Source organism: Ctenopharyngodon idella, chromosome 22 (assembly GCF_019924925.1).
Source record: "Ctenopharyngodon idella isolate HZGC_01 chromosome 22, HZGC01, whole genome shotgun sequence".
Taxonomy (NCBI): Eukaryota; Metazoa; Chordata; class Actinopteri; order Cypriniformes; family Xenocyprididae; genus Ctenopharyngodon; species Ctenopharyngodon idella.
Genome location: NC_067241.1, coordinates 13,679,224 through 13,694,176, shown reverse-complemented (window position 1 = coordinate 13,694,176; position 14,953 = coordinate 13,679,224). Strand labels below are relative to the sequence as shown.

The window sequence follows — 14,953 nt, the reverse complement described above, 5'->3', positions numbered from 1 at the left end:
ATCCATCCATCCTTCATCCATCCATCCATCCTCCGTCTATCCTTCCATCCATCCATCCATCCATCCATCCGTCCATCCATCCGTTCATCCATCCATCCATCCATCCATCCTCCATCCATCCATCCTCCGTCTGTCCGTCCATCCATCCATCCATCCATCCTCCGTCCGTCCGTCCATCCATCCTCCGTCCATCCATCCTCCGTCCATCCATCCATCCATCCTCCGTCCATCCATCCATCCATCCATCCTCCGTCCATCCTCCGTCCATCCATCCATCCATCCATCCATCCATCCATCCATCCATCCATCCACTACCATTCAAAAGTTTGGAGTCGGTAAATGTTTTTGAAAGAAGTCTCTCATGCTCAATAATGCTGCATTTATTTGTTTAAAAATACAGTAATATTGTGAGTTATTATTACAATTTAAAAGAACTGTTTTCTATTATATTTAAAAATGTAATATATTCCTGTGATCAATTTTCAGCATCATTACTCCAGTCTTCAGTGTCACATGATCCTTCAGAAATCATTCTAATATGATGATTTTCTGATCAAGAAACATTTCATATTATTATTATTATTAACAATGTTGAAATCAGTTGTGCTGCTTCATATTTTTGTAGTAACCATAATAAATAAATTTAAAGATTCTTTAATGAATAGAAAGTTCAAAAGAACAGTATTTATTTGAAATCAAAATCTTTTGTAACATTATAAATGTCTTTGCTGTCACTTTTGATCAATTTAATGCATCCTCACTGAATAAAAGTATTAATTTCTTTAAAAAAAAAAAAAAAAACCTTACCAACCCCAAACTTTTGAAGGGTAATGTATGTTGCATTCTGAACTGTCTTCTTCTATGGTTAATTTTCTATTTCAGGTCAAGAATGGTCATGGCGGAGCAACACAAAAGTGACTGCAAAAAAAAATATATCAGAAGCTCACAGAAAACTGCGTCAGCTCTGAGGAGTCTTATGACCAGCCACTAGGAATCCAATCCCACAAGCATTGCTTTACACAGAATATCTCTTCTCACACACACACACACACACACACACACAAAAGTGTGCTCAACAGGAACGGATTCACAGCACAATCACACAGCGTACAACACTTTTACTCAAGAGTGAGAGAGGAAAGGGAATGTTTTCCCTGACGCAGCAGCTGACCCACATTAGTTCTCGTCATATTGTGTTGTTCCATAAGAAATGGCTGAATATATCTCAGTGAAGAAAAGACCATCGCTCTATCAAACCATTTTAACATGTACTGTATATAAAACTCACATGATAAAAAATCATCAGTAAAAAATCAGTACATTTTCTGAAGAAACATTACTATATTCCCATGGTACACTGTATTACCATGGTATCATGTACAAATAAATCATATTTCATATATATTTTTGTGTACATAAACTACAGAACAATGACTTGCTAATGGAAGTTATTACACTCCCCACACCCTCAGTGCAGTATCGACACTAAAAATAATTATCATTTCCAGCATCCTCACACAAGAGAACCGACGGTAAATTGGAGGCAATCAAGCGTCTCATTAGCTGTGATGTGATTCATACCTGTGAGCCTCTGTGACCTTCATCACCCTCTTCTTCCTCAGCCACTGAGTGCTGCTCGCAGTAGAATCTCCCTGAAGACAAATCAAATTCAACAACAGCTGCAAATACTGAGGGCTGGAACATGGATGTACATGCATTTGATCAAACGAGCTGTGAATTATTGAACAAGCCCCACTTTACTTGTAGGGAAAGCAGGATCATGCAAGAATAATGAACCACAGGTCTTATTTACATGTGTTGTAATAATCATAATCTAATAAGACAGTGTTTCACACTGTACAGGTTATGAAAAGCTTATGTAATTTTTATATAACATCAAGATGTTTCAGTCCTTATGACAGCAGTTGAGAGACAAGTGCATGATAAATAATAAAATAAAATGTATTACATAATGTAAAAAACAAAAAAATAATGTTGACATTTATTATTTTTCAGAAATTATGAAAAATTATATACTGTATTTAGGCCTACCTTCTACCTACCTTGATCTAATAAAATAAAATAAAAAAATAATAAATAAAAAATGTAAAATAAATAAACAAATAAAATAAAATAAACAGAGCCCCGCATATGACATGTGGGAAAAAATATGTATATCGTGGTCACAAATTATCATTCCCATGACTTGCTAATACGTCAGCACGTTTTACTAATTTGTTTTAATGTAAAAAACAGAAAAACAATGCAGACATATTTATTATTTTCAGAAATTATAAAAAAAAATTATATACTGTATTTAGGTCTACCTTTTACCTACCATTTAAAATAAAAATAATAAAATAAAATAAATTAAAATATGAAGCTTTACGTCATATCAAGTGTCTTTGGGCTTACCCGTGTCGGAGTGGAAAGTGTATCCGCCCTGCCTCAGAGTGGAGCCGCAGTGATAACAGCTGAAACAACTGCGATGGAAGAACTTGCCCTCGGCGCTTCCTCTCTCCAGAACGTACAGATGCTTCTTGCAGAAATAACAGAGCTCACTGCCACACGTCTCTGATGAGGACACGGGTGCCACAGGCGCCGCAGACTGGAGATAACAAAAGGTTTAAAATACTGCACACATAATGAGTTTTATGTGAGTGTGTAAGTTAATTAATTGAAAGTCACTTAGTGAACAATTATGGCTGTTGCCCATAAAATGAAATCAAATACTGAATTATCTATAAATAATGCACAAAAGGTACAATAAACACTCCATATTTTAACATATTTTACATAAATGGTCTATTTCTAAGTTCTAAGATCTCCACTGTTTACTAGTGATTGATGTTTCAAAAACCTGAATGAATATTTTTTTTATTCAAAAGGCTGATATGTAATCAAGCCACCCATACTGTATCTACAGGTCTATCTATCATTTGTTGCATTTACCGCCATAAAGAACAGAAATAACAACATAATATCTGTTATCCTCTATTTAATGCATAGCAATAACACTGTTGTGCCATCTAACTGAAGAGCTACATTTCAACACTCACTTTTTCCTCTTTCACATCCTTCTCCTCCTCTTTCTCCTTCATCTTTTGCTTTCTTGGTCCTTTCTCTGATGCCAGTCGGTCCTGAGAGACACATGTCACATGATCTCATTTACAGCTCAGGTTACGTAATGTGGATCGACAGAAATAAACAATGATTTCACCGTTATCCTGCACTGCAAAGGGACAGCAAGCAAACACTAGCATCTCTTTTATTTGCTTTCTCTCTTTTAACTTCCTCATTGTGGCCGCACCATGGGAGTATTTGGCTTTGGCAACAGCTGTGTGTAATGAGGGCGTTTAGTGTTTTCCTCAATGTTGTGGTTCGTTACGACAGAGATTACGCCTGACTTCATGCTCTATTTAACTCAATACACCAAAGATGACCTTTGACAGGCACCACTGCTACACTGCAAACAGAAAGCAGGTTTGTTTTACTTGATAACATGCAGGTGTTTGCATACCCTGCGTTTTTGGAGGGAGTTGCGCTTGAGCGTGTTGAGGAAAGAAACGGCCGAGCGGGCTCTGGATAGAGAGAGGTTCTTGTTGGTGGGCGAAAGGCTGTTGCAACGATCTGAGGAAGACAAGAAGAATGGAAACAGTGAGATGCAAGTAAAATAGTCTCCCAGAAATGCTTCTACATTTATATTTGAAGATTGGTTTACATGTTAGCTCATGCAGTGCTAAAAGTAAAGTACAATTCCCTGACAGCAACATAGTGTCGGCCCAGATCCGGCCCACATCTGGTAATCCACATGTACCAGATGTGGGCCGGATCTGGGCCACACTTTGTTGCTGTCTGGGTTGCATAAATTAAAATGTTAACGAGGCAAATGGAAGAAAAATAAAAATTTTATGCAAAGTAAAAATGCTTGAATATTTTCAAAAAATAATGATCAAGTCTAAAACACAGATAAAAAAAAATTAAACAAAAACGTTTGAATCTGTCCTATAACATGATCTATTATTCAAGCTTTTCATATTGAAGCAAAACTATAAAATCATTGTACTTTAAATGTAGTTCAACAACTCATATAATATATAAAATATAAAAAAATATATAAATAAAAATACATTTAAAATAAACAAATTAAAAAAATAATAAAAACAAATTAAAAAATAAAATGAAATACATGTATAATAAATATTTTAGAAACATAATGATCGTCATAAAAACAGATAATAAAAACAAAAACTTAAACAAAAAACATTTTAATCTTTTCTATAACATGATCTATTATTTTAACTATATTGCAGCAAAACCTTAAAAGCATTGTACTTTAAATGTAGTTCAATGACTCATAATTTATATAAAATATATACATAAATAAAAATAAATAAAAACACATTTAAACCAGACATGAAATAATAAAAAACAAATAAAAACAAATTAAAAATAAAATTACATGTACAATAATAAAAACATAATACAATTAAATTAAAAATAAAATGAATTGCATGTACAATAATAAAAAAAAAATTAAAAACAAAATTTAAAAATAAAATAAAAACAAAAAACAACACTGAAAACACTAAGAAAAATGTGAATTAAAAATATTTAAAATTCTGAATATCAAACATATCATACACACACACACACACACACACACACACACACACAACTGAACAAGAAAATCATCATTTATAATCTCTTAAATGCAATATATTATTTTATTATCCAGAACAACCTTACATAAACCGTGCATTTTAGATGCAATTCATTTAAGCAAAGCATAAAAACAAAAGCAAACTAAAATAATAACTATTGATAAAAAAACAAAATAGAATAAAATAACTTCCTACCCTTTAAACTGGAACAAATATGAGTCGTCACATTCAATATGCGCTTTGCAGTGGCGTGTTAGAGATGAGCTGTATTGGATCCCACCCCCTTCCCCAGAATACACACATCCAGAGCCTGCGTGAGTGACGGCTCAACCTGGAGCACATCTGTGTGAGATCCCCTCCCAAACACAGCATCCAACAACTAAACGCTGAATCCAGCTCCCCAAAGCCCCTCCAACACGCTGCGGTTCCTCTTCTGCAGATGGCGTTTTATAATCCGTCTCATAGAGCGCAGCGTGTCGAGGCTGGAATCAGACCCACTCCCACCGAATCGCCCATCAGCAGCTGATTTCTCCCCAGCTGAGTGCATTTGCTGCTGCAGCCGCTGCTGTCAGACTACAGACTACAGCAGAATACTGCCCGTTCACAGCAGTGCATGCTGGGAAGGGGTCTTAAAGAGACAGTAGCACTGATATTCTGATGCTATTATAAAAGAGTTTGCCTCTCTAGTCCATACAGATCATGTATTGAAACCAAGCTGAAAATGCACATGTATAGGAATCGTACATGAAGGCAACAAATTGTTTTATTTAACTGTTTGCCTTTCATAGTTATGAATGCCTGCTCATTACCTGCTGGTGTGTCTTTCTCGGTGAGAGCATTGCGTATCTGTGTGAGGTAGACCACCATCGAGAGCTGGTCGATTTTACCGCAAGTGGTCATTTCACTGGCACGCATGATGGGAGCGATGCCAAACTCTTTCTCCATGACGTCAAAGGCCAGCTTATTGTTTGCAGTGATATTGTATTCATCTAGACGAGTCACATCACTGAAAGAGAGGATATTATTTGCATGCATTTATTGTTGCATAATATGGCATATGTATCTATACACCACCGTTCAAAAGTTTTGGGTCAGTAAGATTATTTAATGTTTTTGAAAGAAGTTTTTAATGCTCACCAAGGCTGCATTTATTTATTTGATCCAAAAATACAGAAAAACTATAGTATTATAGTATTGTGAAACATTACTACACACATATATATTATATATATATATATTTAGGGCTGTAAAATCGATTAATCGCATCTAACATAACAAACATGTGTTTAAATAATATATGTGTGTATATATATTATTATATTTATATATGTTAAATATATGTCTGTCTGTATATATTTATATATATGTTTATATACACATACATACACAGACACACACACAAACATATATAAAATATATATATAAATATAATAATTAATATACACACATAAATTATGTAAACAAACTTTTATGTTAGATGCGATTAATCGATTTTACAGCCCTAAATATAATTTATGTGTGTATATTAATTATTATATTTATATATATATTTTATATATGTTTGTGTGTGTGTCTGTGTATGTATGTGTATATAAACATATATATAAATATATACAGACAGACATATATTTAATATATATAAATATAATAATATATATACACACATATATTATTTAAACACATGTTTGTTATGTTAGATGCGATTAATCGATTTTACAGCCCTAAATATATATATATATATATATATATATATATATATTACAGACTGTATATATTTATACAACAGTTCTCTCTGGTTCTCGAATCTGATTGGCTGATAGCCGTGCAATATTTTAGTGATAACAGCACTCTTACCTTTTCAATGTTTGTATCACTTCGCTTGAAGCGACTGCAAATCCACTGTAACTTTTGCAAATACTACACTTGTTGTACCACGAACTGTAGTTTTAAGAGTTATTTAGACCTGAAATATGTGACTCATATTTAATCATAGCGCCTATTTTACAATTTGCTTAGACATTCTCGGAGATGCGAGCTCCAGGCCGCCAGCGGCCGTTCAGTGCTCGTTTACCCTCCGAGAACAGCATCTCGGCCAGCGCTTCGGGGATTTTCCGCTGGCTCTTATAGTGGTTAAACATGAGATATAATTAATTTTGGGTACATAAAATGGGCAATCTTTGGTCTTATTAATTTGTTACTTATTCCTGAGCAAACTGAATTGGGCTTGTTAAATTTAGTAGAGGGCTATGTTAAAGCAGTAGAGCACTGCTTTTGTACGTTTGACTGAATAATTTCTAACTGTCATTTATTAAATATATAATATATAATAGTTATAATATATATAACTATTGTTGTTAATTTAAATATTGTTGTTCAATAAAAATTATTTTATATAAATAATATGTTGTATTTGGTATTGAGAAAGGGTCCATTAGTGCGTAATATGGATCGAGTGAAAGTTACATTAATACGCCATTAGACTACGAGGCAAACTTATGAGTGAATGAATCAGTCAGTCGCAAGAGACTTTTAAATTGAAAGGGACTTTTGTAAACAAAGGATGTTGTTTTAGCGCTGTATGTTATGGAAAATTCCCTTAACTGTAAAAAGGACAAATACAAAGATCGCTTTCCTCAGCAGACATTCAAACTGATTTTTATAATGGATATAATATTATGGACATCGACCTGAAGAATGAATGTTATATCAGACACAGGTAATGCTCGCTCAATCTCTCTCTCTCTCTCTCTCTCTCTTTCTCTCTCTCTCTAATACTGTACAAAATGCAATATCACACGAGTAGCCATGTGATTGCCTACGGCCGAATCACAGCCGTGCTGATTTACAGCCATATCACACAGCTACTTGTGTTATATAGCTCATAGATATAATGCAAAAATAAAACAATGTTTTGTAACATTATTAATGTATTTACTTTTGACTATTATTTTACTGCATCCTATAATACAATATATTTATTTCTTTCAAAAAATCTTACTGCACCCAAACTTTGCATGGAAGTATATCTACCAACAGTTTATCTCAACAAAACTGAGCTCTGCATGTTTAATCAGTTATGCTAATATTCTTGTTTCCTGATGGTCAGGTGGTCTTACATGAGTTCAGGTCTGAAGTTGTTAATGAGAGCGCAGAGAGCCATGCCGGACCTCCAGGACTCGCTCAGATCTTTCACCTTCACGTGCTCGTACCCCGCTGTGTTCTTCTGACACCAGGACAGCAGTTCCTCCAGACGTCTGATAGAGTCTAAACACACATTTACTTCATCACTTCACTGTAAGGTCTGTGCTTCTGAGCATGTTCATCCTGACAGACCAGTAGACCCATTTACATCTAACAATAACAGCCTATTTAAAGAGTTATGAAACCCTAAAACACATTTTTGACATGTTAACAGATGCATTATGTTTAAATGTTCACGTATATTAACAGACGTTGCATATTATTGAAAACAATGATATCCCACTTTATTTTAAATTGTTGAAAGAGGTTTTTAAAAGTTAATGTTATATATCCAAGTTACTGTCGTATGGCATTTACCTCTTTTAGGTTTAGTTTTTATGGTGGGTTTCTTCTGTTTGTTGGGTTTACTCTCATCACCCTCTACTTCATACAGACGCTTGACCTTTAAATTGAACACAAACAGAATCAAATAAAACTCTGATGATAAAAACCCTTTTTTATTAATTACTAATCATTGCTAGGTACTTCAAGCAGCTTTTGCATGTGTGTAAGTTTGCGCATGGGAGTGCGTGTGTGACCTGTCTGGGTAGGATAGAGGACAGGTTGGCGTTCGGGTAGCGTGTGGACGGATCGATGCTGTAGGCACCGTAGTTCTTGCTGGTGTTCTCCGGAGTCGTTTGAGAGAGTAACTGATACACGCTCTCCCTGTAAGAGATAAACATAGCATAATGCACTACTGTACTATTTGAATCAATTATGCATTTTATATTGATGCATACACTACTGTTCAAAGAAACAGAAGTTTTTAACAGAAGTCTCATCTGCTCACCAAGGTTGCATTTATTTGATCAAAAATACAGTAAAACAGCAATTTTGTGAAATAGTATTACAATTTAAAAGTTGTGTTTTCTATGTGAATATATTGTAAAATGGAATTTATTCCTGTGATCAAAACTGAATTTTCAGCATCATTACTCCAGTCTTCAGTGTCACATGATCCTTCAGAAATCATTCTAATATGATGATTTGCTGCTCAAGAAACGTTTATTATTATCAATTGTGAAAACAGTTGTGCTGCTTCATATTTTTTTGTGGATATCATGATACATTTCCTTTTCAGGATTTTTTGATGAATATAAAGTTCAAAAAACAGCTTTTTATTAGAAATAGAAAGTAACAATATAAATGGTGTAAAATCTCTGTACCTTTCCGCCAATACCTCCAGGGGTGGCAGACCTTTTCCCCAATTCCTGACCATCCACGCCGTGTCAAACGCAGCCAGGAAACCACGAGCAATGCCAGTGCCAAGAGGCCAAAACGGCTGCAATAAAATAATAAAATAAAATAAAATAATAAATTGTGATTTATTTAATTAATTATGATATCTATAATTAGTTTTAATGGCCAATGCCAATATGATGGCCAATATTATGAAATATCCATATTGTTGTACTTGTATTGTTTAAACAGTGTTTATATTAAAATTTCAATTGTAAATGGAATAACACAACATTATAAATGTATAAAAAAAAAAAGACTCTTTAGTACTTCTGAAATCCCTAGTTTAAAAAATAAGTCCTGATACAGTTCATTGCTTTCCTTATCAGTCTAAATGTCAAAAATATAATAATGAATAAATTAATATAATATAATATAATAATTAATATATTATTATTATTATTATTATATTAAATATTATAATTAATAATAATAATTATTATTATTATTACATTTAATTGAATTTAATAATTATTTTATTATTAACTAAAACAACAGCAGGAAAGTTTCAATAAAAATATAATAAAATACATATAAAAAAAATAAATATTTACCTTTATTTAATATAATAATACAATAAAATATTTCAACAAAACAATAATTTAATACATTTTGTATTAAAATAAACTAAATCAAATATTCCAAGTATTTTGAACAAAATGTCTTGGATAATGAGATGTTTATTAAAAACAATTAAAATAAAATTTATATATTTAAATATATTTAATTTCATTTCATTTATATTAATTAATTAATTGTATTATTAATAATAAATAATTATTACATATAATAATGATAATAATACATTAATTATTATATTAATAAATATAATTAATTTAATAATAATAATAATAGTAATACTAATAATATTTATCATTAATTATTATTATTATTATTATTATTAATAATTACTATAAGATGACTATTAATTATTATTATTGCCTTCCTGTAGCTCAAACAGTAGAGCATGGTACTAGCAATACTAGCAATTGCCAAGGTCATGGGTTCGATTCCCAGGAAAAGCAAGAACTGATAACAATGTGTACCTTGAATACAATGTAAGTCACTTTGGATAAAAGTATCTGCCAAATGCATAAATGTAAATGCAAAATTAAAATACCACTGTGGTGGTCACCAATTCATTGTAACAATCAATAAACGCCATACATAATAAATGTCAGCTGATCATGTTTACTCATACACTACACTAATAACACACCTCTACCAGAGAGTCTCCCACCAATCCGATGAGCAGTCTCTTCCCTTTCCTCTCCTTCACCAGAGAGGCGTTCTCTGCCCTGTGCATGCAGGTGAAGTCAAACATGGCCACATCAGGTTGGCCCGCGTGGTTCTTTGCAAACTCCATGTCCGGCAACATGTGATCTGTGGAGAAGTCGGCGGCATCGTACGCATACTCCTGCAGGGCCTCCTGGTTGACGTTTGCAGGTGCGAGCAGCTGCTCGACATCAGAGAAGTCCTGAGAATGAGAACGTTTTTGATCAAGACAAGGAGGGTTTAATGTTACTCTTCATTATTTCATTTGTCCTCCATTCGCACTACAATATACAGGTTGCATTTCTGACAGAACACAAATAGCAACTGTCTGCAGATATTCCTGTGAGAATACAGTGACAGGAGAGGACCAGAATAGCTGGACAACAGTGTGAGGATTGATAAATGTGTTTGTAAGTGCAGATGTGAGCTGGAAACGAGTCGAAACAAGCCTGAAGTGTCACCAAACACCTCTGCTGATAAAATCATGGCCTCTTTTCAACCATTTCTAGACTCTGTTTAGCTTTTGAGATATTCTCAGAGTCTTTGAATGTGTCTCACTGTGTATCATACCTGCTTTATAACTCCTTTTTTAATCAAGCTTGTCTTTTTTGCAGTCATCACAAAATAGTGAGTATCATCTTTGTAGTAGACAATGTTCTCTAGATCAACGCCTGAAAAACACGACAAACAACAGGACAGATAAAGGGGCATGTGGGTTTACTTAACTAAATTTTGGAAACAAACGTGACCTCAAAAGATAGATAAATATGACAAAGGTTTAAAAAGCAAAAAGTTTGTTTCTTTTTAAATGAAAACTGTCTATGGTATATTCTCAGTGAGATGAGGTAAATGTGTCTGTGTGTACCGATTTCAGACTGAAGTGCTTGAAAGAACTTCTGGTTGTATATTCGGGCCACGCCGCTGATCTCCTGCACCTGAGCCTCTTGTTTAGTATGGCGGTTTACAAAGTTTGCAGTGATACCGATGGCCAACTTGCCCCTGAGCTCCTTTATTTTAAAACCTGAAGACATGTAATAAAATAAAATAAAAAATAAAATACATTATTAAATTAAAATTAAAATTAAGATATAATAAAATATTTACAAAAATGTGAGGGGTGTACTCACTTCTGTGAGATACTGTAAATAAAATAAAATAAAATAAAATAAAATAAAATAAAATAAAATATTCCCAGTATTTAGTACAAAGTGACTTGGATAATGAGGGTTTTTACAAAAATAAAATAAATAAATAAAAAATAAAATAAAATACATTATTAAATTAAATGAAATTAAATTAAATATATGTATTTTTTTTTTTTTAATTTTCTTTAAATATTTAGTACAAAGTGACTTGGATAATGAGTGTTTTTATAACAATAACAAAAAAATAAAAAAAATAAAAAATAAAATACATTATTAAATTAAATTAAATATTATTTAGTACAAAGTGACTTGCATAAGTAGAGCTTTTACAACAATATAAAAATTAAATACCTTTTTATTAAATATTTAAATTTACATTTAATTTAATATTTAAATTAAATTCAAAGGGAAAGTGGATTTTATGGAATCCACTCATCCGTGTAAATGTTTTATTTACCATCAGGCACATATCTCCCCCCTCCAGCTGAAATAAAAACATCAAACTGAAAAGCTGCAGCTGTATGGGTCTTAGGAGACACCTGTGCTCTCCATCCTGAGAGAAAGAAAGAGAGAAAGAGAGATATAAGGCTAAAAGTTAACGGACAAACATTTTTTCCAACTACATGACTACACAAACTTCCTGTAACAGCAACTAGAGCTGGCTTGTACCTGTGGATCCTGATGGTTCAATCAGACCTTCAAAGCTCACGCCTGTGTGCACCTCCACCCCCAAAATCAGGGCCAGCTTCAGCAGAATCAACTGCAGCTGACGGATACCTATAGAGAAACACAGACCTCATTACTACACCTGAACTAAAGTGTGCACTTTCAGCAATAAGACAACAACTTCTTTAAGTTTATACAGATTCTCACTTATGTGATGAATGGAGCCGCTGCAGAATCTTCCATAGAATTTCTTTGCACCGAGGTTTTGGAGGTCTTTAATTGTGTAGTGCCACAGATGCAGGACGTTATTTCTGGTGAAAGAGGTTCTTTTCTCCAGTAAAACCACCTGAGCACCAAGTAGGGCCAATTCGATCGCTGTCCTGAGACCACAGGGACCCGCACCCAACACTAAACACTGAGACACAGAGAGAGAGAGAGTGATTGGGTTTCTTTTCCCAACATTAAACCACTTCATAGATGGAAATATCTGACATTATTCAGGTTATTTATGGTACCTTGTTTTGGTGACATGCCTTGCCCTGTTCATAGTCCGGATGGGCGGCTCTCTTGTCGATTTTCTGCCAGAGCTCTTTGGCCTTCCAGTAGTTGAGCTTGTCCTTCAGTTTGCTGTAGAAGTGCTTGTAGTCCCTGGAGTCGAGCTCCAGGTGGCGACAGAGCTCAGTGAAGTTCTGCTGTGTCTCTTTACATGTCTGCGCCTGGACAAAACGGTCAAAAAAATTGTGGCTGGGATTGACAGAGTCTGGCTGGTTGGCCATTGTGATGGGAGAGGCCTGGAGCCTGCTAGATGACCTGCGGAGACAAGAGAGACAGAGTTTACAGAGGGGTTTCAAACAGAGGGAGTGTGACAAATGTCAACTATACATAGGCTGACTGAACGGGTATTTAAACAAACTCTGAACATTAATTATGGTGCGTAACTCATCAAGCACCATTTGTGCTACAAGCATGAAAGATATCTAATCTATGGAAGCTTGTTTCTGCCATGGAATAAAAAATAAAAAAAAGGTAATTGTGACTTTTTATCTAACAATTCTAACTTTTTTTCCCCTCGCAATTGCGAGTTTATATCTCACAATTCTGACTTTTTTTCTCAGAACTGCGAGTTATAAAGTCAGAATTGCGAGATATAAAATAAGAATTGCGAGATATAAAGTCAGAATTGCAAGATATAAAGTTAGAATTGAGAGTTTAAATCTTGAAATTGAGAAAAAAAAAAAAAAAAAAAAGAGTCAGAATTGTGAGATAAAATGTCGCAATTACCTTTTTTTATTTTTTTATTTGGTGGCGGAAACAAGCTTCCATTGAAATCAGGCAGCCCGCGTGCTATTGCTTTTTTTAAAGTGCCTCTTTTTTGCTATTTTAAAGTTTCCAAATTTTGTTTTGGAGTCTCCTACAGCAGGTTTACATGCATCCAAAATAAAAAATTTAAAAAAAAACCCCGTAATTTTCTCATAATGTACATTGCAGCATCATTTCTTTTTTCACAGTGTCTGAAGCGGTTAGATAAACAATCCGGTCTCTCTAAACGCCTCCTTTCTGAGACTCTACTCTGCTCTGATTGATCAGATGGCCCAGTCTGTTGTGATTTGTTGACCGCTTACAGCATGTGTCGGGAACAAAATACCCATTACCATATCTGAATTTCAGCTCTGGATCTTCCTCAGCACTTTATACACAGTGATACGAACAGTAATGATGGCGTCAGTTTTACCGTATCAATTCCAGCACGAGTCTCATTATTTGGAAGTGCAGTAAAGTGGATTTACTTTGGCAGCAGAAAACAGCGTCTTCTCGACATGTCGACACATGAATCAAACTCTTCAGTCTCAGCTACAACTACAGCGTTTGAGGATCAAAGTAGACATCATTTGCGGGCAGGCAATGAAGATCATAGGCTGGCATTATGAAAACTTGTTACAAACCTAGTACCTACGTAGGTTCAGGCAGGAAGTAAGACTGGAATTACTGACGACTCGTTTCAGCTTAATTCTTTGTTTTTAGGAGACAATAACTCAATTTATTGTACACTTGGGTTTTTGAAACTTTGCAGACCTTTTACATTCACAAACAGCTTTATTACACACTACATGAAAGGTAATACCCCAAAAAACATAATAGGGGGACTTTGAGTAATCAGAATGAAAAAGCTTACACTGAAGAAGTGCTCTGTCACAGTATCATAGGGCCTGTTTACACCTGGTCACTTCATGTGTTTTCTCTGATCAGACTGCTGATCTAATTTATCAAAATGATTCTACTTACACTTGGCCACATAAATGTGTCTCTGCTTAACGGATATAAATCCGATCTTCAATTTCCACGCAGATTTAATGGAGTTCATGTCACCAAAAGCAACAAATATGAGCAGCATTTTACTTATCATCAGCTAATTTCAAAATCAAAGACAACAATAGGAGAGAGCGCGGCCACAGCACTGGTAAGATCATTTAGTCTCATTACTTTTAATGAAGGTGATTGTGTTTTGAGTGTCTGTGACTTATTTTTAGTTTCATTTGCGGCAGCTGCTCATCTATTGTTATGCGTGATGCAGTAGCACTGTCATATCTGGCTATAACATGCTCTCACACGTTTGTTTTTTAACCTTTTTGGGGAGAAGTAAAAATTGACATATGTGGTTTCAACAACCAGATGCATTTAGACCTGTTCAGTTTTGAATGGAATGTGTCCCAGACCACTTCCTGA

General features: G+C 34.3%; 1 protein-coding gene across 3 annotated transcripts in view; it reads right to left on the bottom strand.

The window, feature by feature from the left end:
• The window catches only part of mical1 (microtubule associated monooxygenase, calponin and LIM domain containing 1), a 40,446-nt gene that overhangs the window by 11,051 nt on the left and 14,442 nt on the right, over positions 1–14,953 (bottom strand). For all 3 annotated transcript variants that reach the window (XM_051879538.1, XM_051879539.1, XM_051879540.1), the window contains exons 2-17: positions 12,745–13,039; positions 12,437–12,644; positions 12,233–12,340; positions 12,021–12,116; positions 11,284–11,439; positions 10,989–11,089; positions 10,363–10,620; positions 9,071–9,186; positions 8,444–8,570; positions 8,223–8,307; positions 7,781–7,928; positions 5,474–5,670; positions 3,521–3,630; positions 3,060–3,140; positions 2,416–2,608; positions 1,582–1,652 (exon numbers count right to left, since the gene is read on the bottom strand). In XM_051879538.1, the coding sequence (XP_051735498.1) occupies positions 1,582–1,652; positions 2,416–2,608; positions 3,060–3,140; positions 3,521–3,630; positions 5,474–5,670; positions 7,781–7,928; positions 8,223–8,307; positions 8,444–8,570; positions 9,071–9,186; positions 10,363–10,620; positions 10,989–11,089; positions 11,284–11,439; positions 12,021–12,116; positions 12,233–12,340; positions 12,437–12,644; positions 12,745–13,005 (2,316 nt within the window). In that variant the 5' untranslated portion in view covers positions 13,006–13,039. The remainder of the gene's footprint in view (positions 1–1,581; positions 1,653–2,415; positions 2,609–3,059; positions 3,141–3,520; positions 3,631–5,473; positions 5,671–7,780; positions 7,929–8,222; positions 8,308–8,443; positions 8,571–9,070; positions 9,187–10,362; positions 10,621–10,988; positions 11,090–11,283; positions 11,440–12,020; positions 12,117–12,232; positions 12,341–12,436; positions 12,645–12,744; positions 13,040–14,953) is intronic.